The 15,216-nt window shown below is 35.2% G+C and overlaps 1 protein-coding gene and 2 long non-coding RNA genes across 5 annotated transcripts in view; 1 reads left to right on the top strand and 2 right to left on the bottom strand.

Moving 5' to 3' along the window:
- Window positions 1-15,216, bottom strand: part of LOC139998162 (uncharacterized) — a 400,650-nt gene that overhangs the window by 71,109 nt on the left and 314,325 nt on the right. Inside the window, exon 1 of one of the 3 annotated variants that reach the window (XM_072022508.2) lies at window positions 870-1,611. The exons of 1 other annotated variant lie outside the window; for it this stretch is intronic. In XM_072022508.2, the coding sequence (XP_071878609.1) occupies window positions 870-1,089 (220 nt within the window). In that variant the 5' untranslated portion in view covers window positions 1,090-1,611. Of the gene's footprint in view, window positions 1-775; window positions 1,612-15,216 lie in introns of those variants that run through there. One more of the 3 variants, XM_074112208.1, reaches the window with a different exon arrangement.
- Window positions 6,607-7,307, bottom strand: LOC139995607 (uncharacterized). The gene is made up of 3 exons (XR_011802016.1): window positions 7,171-7,307; window positions 7,023-7,107; window positions 6,607-6,933 (listed from the first exon to the last, which is right to left on the bottom strand). It is a non-coding gene; the product is annotated as an uncharacterized lncRNA (long non-coding RNA).
- On the top strand, window positions 13,030-15,141 carry LOC139993021 (uncharacterized). Its single transcript, XR_011801269.1, has 2 exons — window positions 13,030-14,597; window positions 14,661-15,141. It is a non-coding gene; the product is annotated as an uncharacterized lncRNA (long non-coding RNA).

Below are 15,216 nucleotides of genomic sequence, written 5' to 3' on the forward strand. Positions count from 1 at the left end.
AACAAAGTTGGTGTTACGTCGCGAGGCTTAGTATGGATCGTGTTTCTAACCGTCTCTCGCGGTCCTCCAGCGTCATATACGAATCGTCTCATCTTCCCGACGGAACATACAATGTATCAACGAGCGCATGGTTGCCGCCCGGCCGCGAGTTCCAGAAACGTCGATTTTTGTCCGTTCTTTATTTTCACAAAGAAATCAGCATACGTGATCATCGGCGCGAGCGGTGGCGTGATCCGAGCGCGGTGGGGGTCGTCTCCCCGAGAGGACAAGGAATTTATCCTAGGGCAGTCAGTCTCAGTCTAAAATTCATATTGCATACATCGAAAGCCCTGACGAATAAAATCGCTAGTCTAACGAATATCGAAAAATATCAAAAGTCAAGTTCTCGGTGCTTTACCCATCAAATCGATCAACCTTCGGGTCAATCAATTATTGTACTTTCCGGCACAACGAAGTCAAACAATATCTGTCGACGCAACAAGTATTGTAGGCTGGTTAAATAAATAGATATAGATTATATAACTGTAGATTCCAGTTATATTCAAAACCAAACACCCCTATTATCCCATAAGAAATAAGGGGATCGCCCTGCTCGTGGTGTCGATTCGTTTAATCGTAACGGGAATTTACAACTCCCGTTGACGCGCTTCAACGCTACCGCGTCTCCCCGCGATTGGAAGAAAATACACAATATATTTTCAATTACAATTAATTATAATTATATTTCCAATTCATGCACTTGTTTTTTTATCAAATAAGCCTACACGTTATTTACCTCATATATATGTCGAAGATGAAAGGACACCGAGGCCTTCCCTTTGGAATCGGAGTTTCTTTTTCGCAATAACGGACAATTAGACGCAACATACCCTCCTCGTGGCATTTGAAGCAAGACACCTTCGACGATGCGGCTGGTCGGTTTCCCCCTGGGTTTGGTACATTCTGCTCCTGCTCCGATTTTATTCTCTTGTGACACTCCGTTCTTCTATGTCCGTGGGTACCACTGTGGTACCACTTAATCCACTTAATCCGGGAGTCTGATGGCCTGCTTCGTTTAGCTCCAGCCTCCTCGTAAGAGGGAACTCTCATTTCACTTTGACATTGGTCCTCCGTCTTGAGATCACGATCGTAAGTGCTAGTCGCTTGAAGCGTTGATCTCGTGAACTCAGTAGATAAAGAGTGGTGGCATTGATTACTTCGGTCATCGTTAAATCTTGCCACCTCGTCCTCGGAAGGGAATGGAGACGCATACCATAAGCTCCCAGAGTTTAATCCTTCAGTGGTCGTTCCCTGGCTACCTTCATTAGCGCCGAAGTCGCTGTTTCTCTGCCACCAAAACGCATAGTGAAACGTTCCTTGACCATTAGTCAGGTAATGTCTTCATCGGTCAGCACTTGCGTAAGCCAACTCGCGACAGGACCCTCTAAAGCACGATTCGAGACAGAAAACAACTCGTTGCCTCGTAAAGGATTTCCTTCCATCATCAGATTGACAGTTGAGCACCATGCAGCTGGATCGGAGCCCGCAGTTTTGGGGTTAAAACGTGGTAGCGCTAAATTTCCAAGTTCCGCACTCGATCTTTGTTCTCGCGGCTGAGTTAACTCGCGCACAATGGTCATGAGCTGTTGCATCGTTACAACCGGCACTGATCCCACTTCTGATTTCGGGTTATCATTAAGATTAGGGTTAGGGGCGCGTAATGAATCTTCACAGGAATTATTCATCGTTGTCACACAATCGAGGTAACGTTTATTAACACAAGTATAGATGTTACAAGATTGGCAAGTGGCTGCGGTAATTAGACACTAATGGCAATGGCCTTAGGTTTGATAACGAATCCGCGGTCAACAGGATAACAGATATACTTTGCTCCAAAGTCTAAATCGGACTCGACTTACTTCTCGCGATACAAGAATCACTTGACTAATTGTTTATTGAAACGTAGATTATTCACCGATCGTACAGGCACTAGATAACTGGCTAATGACGGCAAGAAAAGGAATGACCTTCCGTCGCGATGACGCTGCAGAGGAAAACTATGATGTGGTGTGTCTAAGGGCACGAGATCATCGGATTCGTCGAGGAAAGCCTCCGCTCGGAAAGTAAGGGAAATGGACGTTAATTAGTTAATTTCTATGTTGGTGGTTAGAAAAGGATGCTAGCCGCCCTTGAGAGAAAGTTGCTGGCGGGAAGCGTCGTTCATGAGAAAAGCAGATTTCCCGTATTATCCCGTAGTAGATGATAGGGACTGTTAGGATAAAGACTGTTTGTCCGTTTAAAGGACCTTAGTTAACTAAATCCTAAGACTTATAGCGGGTCCTCAGGCTAGCTGAACATGTATTGTGGAGATGCATCGACATCTGGTAATCATCTTGCCCGAAGAATAGGGTCTGTGTGTTTTACACAATTACTCCATACCTCTGTTAGGTAAAAACTTTCATCCCGTGACCGCGGCTATGTTTAGCGACTAGTTGTCACTTCGAGCCCAAGCTCACTATCACAAATCTCGGACAATTATAATCGGGTTAAATCATAAAGGCGAAAGTATTGGGGATTTTCCCAAGAATTCCAAAGTGAAGGCTCCGGTGTCCTTTCATCTCCGATTCACACACACGCGCGCGCGCGCACGCACGCACGCACGCACTTATATACATATATTTTAAATTAAAAAATAAAATACGCCTATCGTCGAATGTAATCTACGTAAACATCCGGAAAGTAAGATGCAAAGTGGTTTCCGGTATGAATTCTTTATACGGTGCACGTGGTCGTGACACTGGAATGAGATTTCCGCTTTAAAAGCCACGTTGACCGACGGAAAAATTTTGCATTCTGCTCGTGCCTTTAGCATACAAGTATACCATCAATTGTGAATTTCAAAATTTTCAATTGCCAATTTCGAACGATCAGAATATATATGCTGAATCGAGTGTATAACAAAGATTAAAAATTCAACAATTTCATCCGGCAAAATTCGGTGCGAAATAAGGAAATTAAACATCTTTCTTGTGGAGGTGTAAAAAAGCTTTTAATAAAAAGAAGCGATGCAGAATTCCAAATTGGGTTGAGTCAAATTGATTCGAAGTTTGAGATGGTTAATGATGATTTTTATATCACACACACTCGATTAAAAATATTCAATTACTTGAATATTTAATAATGTGTTTCTATCATATAATTTTTCAATGCAAATTCTAGTTTATTCTTAAACATTATCTTTTTCTGTTATCGTCGATTCTATTATCAGAATAAAATAAATAAGAATACATAAATAAATTGTAATAGTAAATAATGTATAGTACAAATTAGTAAATAAAATAAATAAATAGAGAAAAATAGATAAATATTGTAGAATAATAAGTATTTGTCAAAAATAGATTTAAAGTTACTTTCTATGTTAATGATTTACATATAATTTTATACACAATATAGTGTAGATCTAACATATTATATATACTTCTGTGATCAACTGAAATTATACATACAGGAAAAATTATGCAGTTTTTAACGAAAGGGGAAAAGAAATTTTATACTTATTTGAAGAATATTATGGATTTGAAGATGAGACAACATGGAAAAAAAATAGTATGTATATTATACCTATAAAATTGTGAATGAAATATAAAATAGAAAAATATAATGGTAAACGTATAAAATAGATAGAAATATGAGTATAAATAACCAATACATGATATTGTATATCATATAATATGGATTAAGGGTGGTAATATTTAATGACGAAATGAAAGAGGAACGGCAGAAAGAGATAAAAATAAGAATTCAAAATTACTGTCTTATAGGAAAACGGGAAATGCGAGTTGTAATGTTTTTCACCTATTGCCTTCGATTAATAAAATAATGTAACAATATAACAATATCCGTTACTGTTGCTAACAATCGGTTACAGTTAATTAACTATTAATTTGACTATACAGAAATTATTTCGTAAAAATTTTAACCTCCACTTTCTTTTCAAACCTCTTCTACATTCCCTTCCTTAATAAGTTGTACCACAAATTTGTCTTACGTTACTTCTGTTTTTTTGGCCGCTTTGTCTCGTCAATTAAATTCGCATTTTTCAGCTGCAGCTTTGCAGGAAAACGGGTCAACCAGAAAGTAGCTCACCCTAGAAGCAGAAAGGAAACTACCCAATGTACAAACACATCTAGGTGTGCGTACGAGAATCGCGGGCCATTCGAGCAAAATAATGGCGCTAGTGGAAGTGCATCGGCTAATTTACGAGTCGACATGGATGAAAACACGAGCTCTCCATTCTACGTATATAAGTACTTACACTATTCATCGTGGAGAAATGGCGTCAGCGGAATACCTCTACGAGGTAGTTCTTTGAATTCTGAATCGAATTCATTCGTCACACGAGATTCTAGACTAGAGAAATGTGTTCAAATCTCATAATTTTTGTAACATACGCTACCGTCTATAAGTATGTCGAATATTTCATACAATTCTATAAGAAGACCGATGTATTTATAATATTTTCAAAGTTATAATTTACAAGTTCCTTTACTGTTAACTTTGTATCTTTGGCATAACTAGAATCCAATATCCTGCTCTATCTAAATTAAAACAAGAAATATATCACTCACCAATTTTATGCTTATTTATAGCGAATATCTGAATCGTCATATAAAATTTCGAAACTTTCAGAATGTGGCTAAAAAACACACATTTCTATCTACTTTCAATTATTGCTCTACATATTAATTAATATTTACTATTATTTTTATCAATGTGTACTAACTATACATAAGAAGATTATAGGAAAAGAACACATGATAGGTTAAATCTCTTATTTTCTAAAGGACAGCAGTTTTAAGATTCAGTACATTGTCTATCAGTTCCGTATTACCAAAATTATTCTTATACTTGATTCCGAAGTAAAATATATGTTTTTTCATTGTCATAAAAATTTTCAAAGTATTTGTCGTCATGATATTAAAGTATTGCTTGTCTTAATAACGTTACCTTTCACTTTTACAAAATTTAAAACTCGATTTATCAACTTTTAAGAAATTTACGTATTTAAATCTGTAGTATCGTGGACGAAAGGCCTAAGAGATATCGAGCAAACTATAAACAATGTCGCGAGAAAGCCGAAATGCCGACAGGTCCAATGATGTATCGTCGGTCCTTCGATCGAATAGTTTCGCGGAAAAGGCCTGCGTGATCCTGGCCACGAGCGTGTCACGTAAAATAAAAAAAGAGAAATCGAAGATGAAAAAATAAAAGATAAAAATAAAGAAATAAAAAGAGAGAATTTATTTCTTAGCACTTGGTTTACACTAACTACAATTCACTTCTGAACTCCAGACGCGACTTTTCACAAGACCGAAGCTCTCACAACTACTTGACTTTCGGCGCAATCCGATTCTTTTTCTTTGTCATCCCTCAATATCCCCACTACCCACGCGTTTGTTAGGCGTTCTCGAACATTTGGTGAAAGGACCGTTGGGATATTGAGGGATCATTAGGCACCTCGCTTCGGCGACGTACATTGTTTCCGATGCGGACTGAGATGTGGTTGATGTTACAAGCGGTTGCGGAACACGCGCGTGGTGAGTCTAAGAAAAAAGACAAACGGATGCTAAGGGAGAAAGACGAATTAACAGTCACAGTGTTAGTTGAGAAGTCAAAGAGTGTAAATCGAGAAGTCAAAGGGTGCGAATTGCATTGTCGAGATAGTGTTGTTAGTGTGTCGAGAGAGTGTGATCCGCGTATGAGAGAGCGTTGGAGCTGTAGTGACGAGAGTTGCAAATTAATTGTAGCTGTCTAAATTATAATACGTTATTGAGATTAGTTCACGGTAAACAACCATCGTTTCCTGTTTAACCAACATCTGTTTAATCCATAAAGTTTAATTCAAATAAACTAATTGTAGTAAAGATCCTACAAATCCAACAGATTATTTTCATTAATCATAAAGTGATTTTGTTTTAAAAACTGTTCAATTTAATAGTACTTCGTTTGGTTTTATTGCTTTATATTTTTTATGAAATAAATTAATTCATTTTTATAAGTGTCTCCTTTATAAATAGTCTATGAATGTTAATGTAATTTCATATGTGCAATAGAGCTTAAGTATCGTGGAGAAATAAACGACTTTATTCTAAATAGAATAAATAGAAAAGTTATGTTAAGATTGTGGAAAACCTCTACGAGTCTCTTTTAAATGTGAATTGAATTCGCTCGTCATGGGTGCACCTACGCGACTGCACTCTGTCGCGGAAAATAATTTGCCGCTTTCGTGGTTACGTTCGAACGATATTAAATCGTTCGTCGATTGATGGTCGACCGACTGATTCGACGCTGAACGATTTGAACTATAACCCTTCCGCTACGAGCGGCTTCTTCGCCGCGGCACTCTCGCTGAACGAGCCGCCGCGGCAAAACAGTGCACGGTGGGCAAGGAAGATCTCAGTGGCCGTGTTTACGTCTCACTGCAAACTGAGCTACTCTGACGGTGTTTTTCGAAAAAAGGAACTTTCCTCAAAACAGAGTATTTATAACTTCTTAACATACTCACTTTTAATTACAATTTGGAAACAAATAATATTACAGAATATGATAATATGATATAATATAATTGTATGATACTAATAGCTTTTAATAATAGTATTGCGTGTGGTATTTTTCAAAACATGGTGTTACACATAGGCTAACATCGCAAATCTGGCACTGGCATCGCGATTCGCTACACAGTTCCCATCAATCGATTATAATCGACAACACACTTCGATTTTTTAATCATTTTTTGCATGCAATAATGACGTTTCGTGTCAACCAATTCTTTATTGTGGAAAGAGGACAACATATACACTGCCCTCTCGTTACACCATTTTATTGTTAATAAAAGGCTTGAGGATATACAATACTCGTCGTATGTATAATACGCGGCATCTTACGCAGAGCGGACTATAGCCGTCCGTAGTAATTCAGTGGCATCTTACGCAGAGCGACTGTAGTCGCCCATATTATGTCAGTGGCATTCTACGGAAAGCGACTGTAGTCGCCCGTAGTAGCGAAAGGGTTAAAGTTTCCTGAATAATTTGTCTTGATACGTGCAATTAACTCTGGCTAGAGCCAACTCTTCTCGATACATCTTGTTCGAGTTCGACCGCGTACAGATTACTTTTGAATTAATTCTATGACTTTGTAGGGTCGATACGGGCAATAGTCGAAGAAGATAGTGGAAAACTGACACTCGAAGTCGTTACTCAAGTGTTGTTCTATCTATGTACCAATTTCTCTACCAATGTATCGTATTACGGAGCAAAGAATCAGGTAAACGCATTCTATTGGTATGAAATAATTATATTACTTTCGAAAATAAGTTGTCGATCAAACGCATTGATATGAAGTTAAGTAAAGGTATTAAAGTTTCTTAAATGTAAAATAGTATAAATGTAAAATACATAGAAAATTTAAATCGATCTGATATGAAGAAAATTTTTAAAGATTTAAATTTTCCTTTATTATTAAGGAGAAAATAGTGAAAAAGTGAATAAATAAAATGTTGTTGGAAAGTAAGTATCTGTTGTTTCTCAAAGTTCATTTTTATTTTGTAACATTTAAGAAAATTTTTCACGTTGTCCACCTCATCTATAAAACTGCTAAAAAGTTGAATCTGAACTATTGGTTGACCATTTTATTATCTTGATTTTGTTATTCTATGAAGAATATTGAAATATTTTGCTACGGTGATAAAACTTAGTAAACATAAGTAGGAAAGTTTCCGGATATTTGTGTCTCTATTTGAATACGAATAACTTTTTCTGTACCTTCCTATGTATTTTTATGTATCTGATGTACAATATAATGTTTGTACATATGTCTTTTCATGCAGCCAATTGGATAAGAAAGATGGGAAAGAAAATAGGATGAATATAAAATCTAGAAAGAAGTAATAAACCACCAGGTATAAAATACTCATTTTCAGAAATACTATGATACTTGTTACACGAGTTGTAGTGTGTAGTGTTTTGGAAACGCCTCAATATCAGCTGCAAGCATATGTTATAAAAAAGCAGGTTCATATTTAAAAATTTTAATACGACTTTCACAAGACCGTTTCATTGTCATTGCAAGGTCAAATAGACAAGGATATAGTATGCCACTCTCGATATCATACCTAAACTTTATATCTGAAACATATCATTTATTTCGGTGTATTTCAGTGTTTTGAGTTAAATCAGTCATATTGCACAAATTTGAATTAATTATTAACATAATATTTATATCCTTCATTATAAACATTTCTAATATATTAGAAAAGAAAATTTTAATACGTATACAAAATGTCCATATTCCTTTATTCTTATTTAAAACCTGAATAGAAAGTTTTTCTTATTAAACGTTTTTTAATATTGTATTAAAGATACTAACTGTGAAAAATAAAATGTTAATTTTTATAAAATTACAATATTCATAAACCATTATTATGCAAATTCTTATTGACTTCATCTTTTGAATCCTCGCATCACCTTATTCATCACTTTTCATATTCTTCTTTTTACCATATTCATCCGATCATTATCACTCATACAAACCAAATAAATAAATGATATTAAACGAACTTATTGCTGGAAGTGGCCAAGCTAGATTTAAACACATACACATTTAATTTTTAAATCTGACCCATCAACGTGTGATTGCCAAAGCATTAGAAAACACATTTATTTAAATTATCCTAAGAATAAGTATATAGAGTTTCGAAATAAATTCCGAAGTCCGTCTCTACTGAAACATAATTTTCTACAACATTTAATTTCCATACTATTTCCATCCATTATATACGTAGTCGACATGACATTAACGCTTTGCCGCTTGCATAAATTTATTAGTAACCTTAACCAGTAACCGACGTTTTCTGGTAAAAAATTTCAAGTTCGTAAACTTTAGATATCTTGCGCGTGACACCAACGTAGTTTCATCGGACACTAACAGTTCTTCTGCACTTGATAACACATTGATGCTACAGGACGTGAAAGTGCTAAAATTTATTTAACAAAGTTATTAATATATTCTATCTATGTGATCTAACAATTTACCAAATAAATTAATTATATCTACGCTTATATTATTATTTCAAATTCAAAAAGATATTAATTATAGAATAAAAAGAAAGTAGCATAAGTATTTCTTACTCAATGTAACATGAAAACAGTATCTGTACATTTTCTGTAGTAATATTTAGATAAAAATTCTAATAATAATTCTAAATAGGAACATTTAAATAAAGATATAATTATAATTCTTAATAGTAATATCTAAATAAAAATTCTAAATGATAATTTTACATGACAATTCAAAACACAAGTTTTCACTATAATTTAAAGAATTTTCATCGAATGAAAGAGAATACTATCCTTTACAAGCTTCTTTCGCTTCAGGAAACAAGATACTAAGTTAAATTCATTTAAAATGCAAACACGTAAAGTTTCCTCTGTATCTTCTTCCGTGTCTCTTAACAAAGGAAATTTTGCACAAGAACAAATTGTTTCAAGGGCCCGCTGATGTTAAGTAATTAATTAATTTCCAATTGCACTCGATACGTTCGTGTTATTCTCGACCGAATTACTTGATTCCGATAGAGAATCGAAGAAAAAGAGGGAAAGAGAGAAAAAAGGGAAAAGGGGGAAAAAAGAACGAGCTTAATCTCTCTTTCGTTGGTAGCATTTTTCATTCTAAAATTGAGTTCATCGACTCGGCGCCATTATTCTTCTCATTACGTACTAATTAAACCCTCTTCATCAGTTCTGACAATGAGAATAAACGCATAAACAGTCTGATGAATTACACGAAACGCATGGGAAGATATTAATTCGATCTCGATTCGCGATACCGTTCAACTTTTATTTCCTTGAGTTTTGAAGCATTTGTCAGCAATTGACAGCTGCATGACTTCTTTTCAATTGTTAACACGTTCGTCGCCACGTCGCACCTATCTATGCGACGGGTATACTTCCGTGGGGGCCCCGGCGCCAAATGATAGTGACGCTCTTCTTGTTCGAATTAATTAAATATACGATATTATATATAGGATATACAACATAAAAATATTAAAAACACATTATACCATACTTTTTATTAATTTAGATTCTGCATAATATATTACATTATCCTAAATCGTATGGTATTCGTCAAAACATTCCAAACACATTTGGGGTGATTTTGGGCACTTCGAAAAATAGTTAGACTTCGTCATCACTACTCTCCTCACTTTCAAATATATTTTCACGCTGTTTACCGAACATTTTGAGGAGGAAAAAATCACTGATGTACGTCTCACAAGTATGCTTCTCGACTAAATGAAAGATCTGAGATATCTGCCATGAGATCCCTCGGAATACTCTAGCTGGATAGCTTATCGCTTTCTCCATTTCAGAAATAAATAATCTTTTCTTTATAATATTTCGAAGAGGATAAACAATGAATCGAAGGGGACAAATAATCGGATTTGGGCCCTGCAGGAAACTTAGCCGAATCACGCTGGGCGACGAACGTGTTAAATAGATATTACTACCTATTTTTAAATGAATATTGCTACTAGATCGAGTGAAGACGTGTAAGTTATTACTGTTCAAGACAATTGAGAAGGTAAGAATCTATGACACTGCTGAGTGAACCCTAGAAGGAGTCTAGGTCCGAGAACTCTTGAAGGGCCAACAGTGTTACAAACCACTCGGTAAAAGAAGCAAACTTCTATCCTTCACCTTCATTGTAAGCGATCAACAACCGGGCAGATGTGTGAAATCAATTCTCAAGAGCTGTTGTCTTCCATCTGATGTAAACTAAAAGTTGTGGTCCGGCCGCCGGACACGACAGTCAGTTACATATAGCTAGTCGTAGATTACGACCCATTTCCATCTTACAAAGATCAACGATCATGGTCCAACCGCCGGGCACGACAGAGTCACTTACGCAAAGTCAATAGTAGGGTACATTTTGAACGTTTTACGAAGTTCAAGGATCGCGATTTGACCGCCGGACACGATATAAAGTCGATATTGTGTATGATATTCAGAAAGGACAGTCTCTTAATAGTCACGCATCCGATAAATTCATACAGTTCACTATATAATCAACTGTCTGGCTCGCAACTGCTTTCCTCCGTCATTCAGCTCACAACCGTGAGCGTTCGGCCGCGTACAATTACTATGATTTGTTTTCTTAATGTTTTCACAGTGTAGATGTAATAAAACGATGAAGAATTTATAATGAAGGATTTGGAAAATAAGTATCTCTTTACTCTCAACATTTCGTACATTTCTATATATTAGACATAGAAAAATCAATGCTTTCGAGTCTTTATAGGAAATATGTGAAATTATTAATTGTATTGCTGTATGATAATATTTAAAAAATGTTTATGTATATGCATAATGGTACAAATATAATAATATATATATATATAAAATATTTGGCCGTCTCTCTCCCTCCCCCTCTCTCTCACTCACTCTCTCTCTCTCTCTCCTTTGGGAAGAGATTATCCCAAATCAGATATGCAAATTAAATTTTGCCTTAACCCCTATTTTCCTTGCGCGATAGCAGAGAATGTGCAAATTTCTGATAAAATTGGTTGATAAATTTATCGGAAATAAGCAACATCGACAAACGAGTAAGCGTCTTCAGAATGCTGAAGCGATGTATATATCATCTGATTTAAAGGCAACCAGGATAACGGAATGTACCGATCGCATGCAAAAGTACGCCTTAAGTCCTCTAAATAATTGGCAAAGCATTAGAAATAAAATGTTGCATTCATTCAACGCTGTATTCATTCCCAATGATTTAACATCTCAATTATTCCTAAGCATCTCATCGGTTCGTCTATTCGAGGTAACAGAAAAATAGATTACTGGGAAGAATACGTCGGTTATAAGAAAAATGATAACAAGTAGATGGTATTCGATGTGATGACAAAGGAAAATCAATGCAGACCCAGAATCAACCACCATTGAGTAACTTTTTCATCGTTAAGACAGTCAGACTCCCGACACTGGATACAAAACCGATCATCCGGATTGAACGCGATTGCCTTCTGGAAAATAGATGATTCCTCGACTCGGGACAAGGACATTGCATTGTAATGATATTGCATTGTAATGATATTGCATTCGATTTATGGGAATTAGTAGTAACTACTGTTAGGTAACGGTTGCCAACGCGTCTCAATAACAATGGTCAAAGAAGAAATCGGCAGATACGCAACCTCCCAAATAATAAATAAGGTAATATGTACCAAATACCTCACTAAAAAAATAAAATAGACAAACTCGAAGATGGTATCCCGCTGAGAGTAGACACCCATATGTTAATTAGCAATAAAGATAAAAAAATTTACCAAATGTTCAGCTGGACAAATTGTAAAGTACAAATTAAATAATAATTAAAAAAAAAAAAAAAAAAAAAAAAACAGTGGAGTGAAGAAAAGACTTCCCAAGCCTCCTTGGCAAAAGATAGGGTTAGACCTATGCCACAAAAACTGCTGGTTTCTGATCAGACTATTACTTCAGATTTCTTGAAATTTGCCTACTAAAGTCATTATCTAAAAAAGGGATAATAGAAAATTGTAAAAAAGCATTCGTTAGATTCGGCATTCACGAAATTGTAAGAAGTGATTACCACACACAGTTTTCGTTCAGAATCCGTCGGTTTGCGACTGACTTCAATCTTGTATGTAACAAGTTCACCAATGTTCTTACAGAGCAATGGTACCAATATAAAAATTGCTAAAAGTACTACAACGAAATGCGATGATATTAACACGTAGCGCATGTCGACCGCGCATTTTTCCAAGTATCGAGGACTAATATTTACTACTTAAAAAACAGAGAAGTTTAAAAATTATTTAAGTGGTCACTTACATTTTGCGGTAATAATTTTATTTAACGATTTCACGTATTGTTTATACAAAACATCAAATTAAAAGTATAAAAAATATAAATTACAAACATTAAAGATGACTAAAGGTAAATAACATGACTTGAACATGAAATTAAAAATATTTTTTTACAATATGGCATCGTTCGATTATAACTTTATTTAGTCATAACTGATAGTGTAAATTTTCAATTAATTTTAACACCACTAGATTAGTGTATTTTATTATATACTGTACTTTATAAAAGCAGAAAATGTGGCGCAATTAATTGGGAATAATTCCAGGTAAGCAATAACTGATAATAACAAAAAAGAAAGAAAACGTGTTGCAAAAGTCAAAAAGGCAGATCTTCCCGTTCAGTCACACAGCAATGTATTGTACTTTACAAAGGGGAGATCTCCCTATTCGATTGGCTAAGTGTTAATATAGGTCTCTTAAGCTACAGAACAGTATTGTTATTCGTTAGAAAATGGTTATTCGTCCGCAGACTTAATATATTCAAAAAGGATTCGGTCTCGTATCCTTATTTTTCTAAAAAAACTTAGGTCCCTTTATAGAACACGACAGAGTAGCAGTAGTTTTAAATAAAATGCGAGAAAAAATAAACAGGAGAAAATGTACAATAACCTACACGTGAAGAAACTTTCCGTATTAAAAAAAAGCGATAAGGTTTGGATCATAGATATGTGATTGTACAACAAAATTATAGATCAGGATGACAGTAATTCATACTTCATTGGAACAGAAAGTGGTAGCAAGGTTATACGAAATCGATGACACCTCATCTCGGTTCCGTACAAACACAGTTTGAAGATGAATGGCGATAGTGTACCAATAATAACTCCTGAGCCTGCGCGAGCCAGTACACCGATATCCTCAAGTGTAAACGACAACCAGAACATGAACAGCGAAAATCCTCGCGCACAAGGCAAAGTGGTCCGAAACGACAATATCTCGCAATAGAAAACCTTCTGAAATACTGATCTGTTTTGTGTGAATGTATAACATCTATTACATATAAGGTTACAAATAAGGACAACAACGCCCTGTGGACAAAAAGAGTTAGACACGAGAAATCATGCTATGCTTGAACAATTCCGAAACCATAAAACCGAACAAAAATAAAGGAAGAGACGACCAGCGACGACGAATACAAAACCGAAGAAGATGAACAGCATTCATTAACAAGAAGAGTCCTTACAGATTGCTCGACATTGAAGAAATCATGATATCTAGACGATTATGTTATGTTAGCGATAGAATTTGTCAACGGATCGAAAGATCCAGAAACGTTTAAAGTTGCTATGAACAGCAAAGAAAGCGGTAAATAAAGGGAAACCGTGAATGTCGAAATGTTCTCCCTACAAAAAGATCAGATGTGAAAGTTAATGGATCTATCAAGAAATGTGAATGCGGTACCGTGTAAATGAACTATTCGCGTGAAAAGAAATCCCGATGACACGATCGACATATACAAGGAAAAGTTAATCATTCAAGAATTCAATCAGTGTCAAAACATAGATTACAGCCAAACGTTTAGCTCAATTGTAAAGGTGAACACAATACGTTCAGTTCTGAGCATAGTAAACGGATATATTTGACATTCAATGTGTCAATGGTATTCATATATTCAAAATTCGACAAGACCATATGCATGGAACAACCAGAATGTTATAGCGACAGTACCAATAAGGTTAGCCTACTCAGTAAAAGTTTGTATAAGCTGAAATAGGTCTCAAGAACAAACGCTTTGCAGAATTGCTCGTGAAACTGGGATTTCAAACAAGCGATGTTGAATCTTGCTTGTACATCCGAGATAAAAATGGCAAGGAACTCATACTAATCCCATATGTAGATGACGGATTGCTAGGAACGATCGATTCAGAAGAATTAATTTTTATATAAAACGTAAAAGATTGTACGGTAACATAGTAGGTTCATAAAAGAAATTAAATTCGTAAGATGATTATGCAAAATCTAAAAATACGTAAGTGCCCGAATATTTATCAACGGAGTATGTAGTGTACATCAAATATATTTAATTGTTTCACAGAGAAAACATTTTTTAAATCTGATGTTACTCTTCTTCGTAAGCAAATGCATAGACGATATACGAATATTACATATTTTCTATTATGGATATGAGAAATTAAATTAATAATAAATACAATTTAGGTTATTGTGGAAACTAATGGTTTTTGTTCATTAAGATAGAAACAAAAAGAAAACACAAATAATCTACTGAAAGTTGAAATAAGTAATATCTGGTTTCTTCTTTCCATCAAACACAAGAAATAAACTTTAATGAAACT

Source organism: Bombus fervidus, chromosome 2, assembly GCF_041682495.2.
Source record: "Bombus fervidus isolate BK054 chromosome 2, iyBomFerv1, whole genome shotgun sequence".
NCBI lineage: Eukaryota > Metazoa > Arthropoda > Insecta > Hymenoptera > Apidae > Bombus > Bombus fervidus.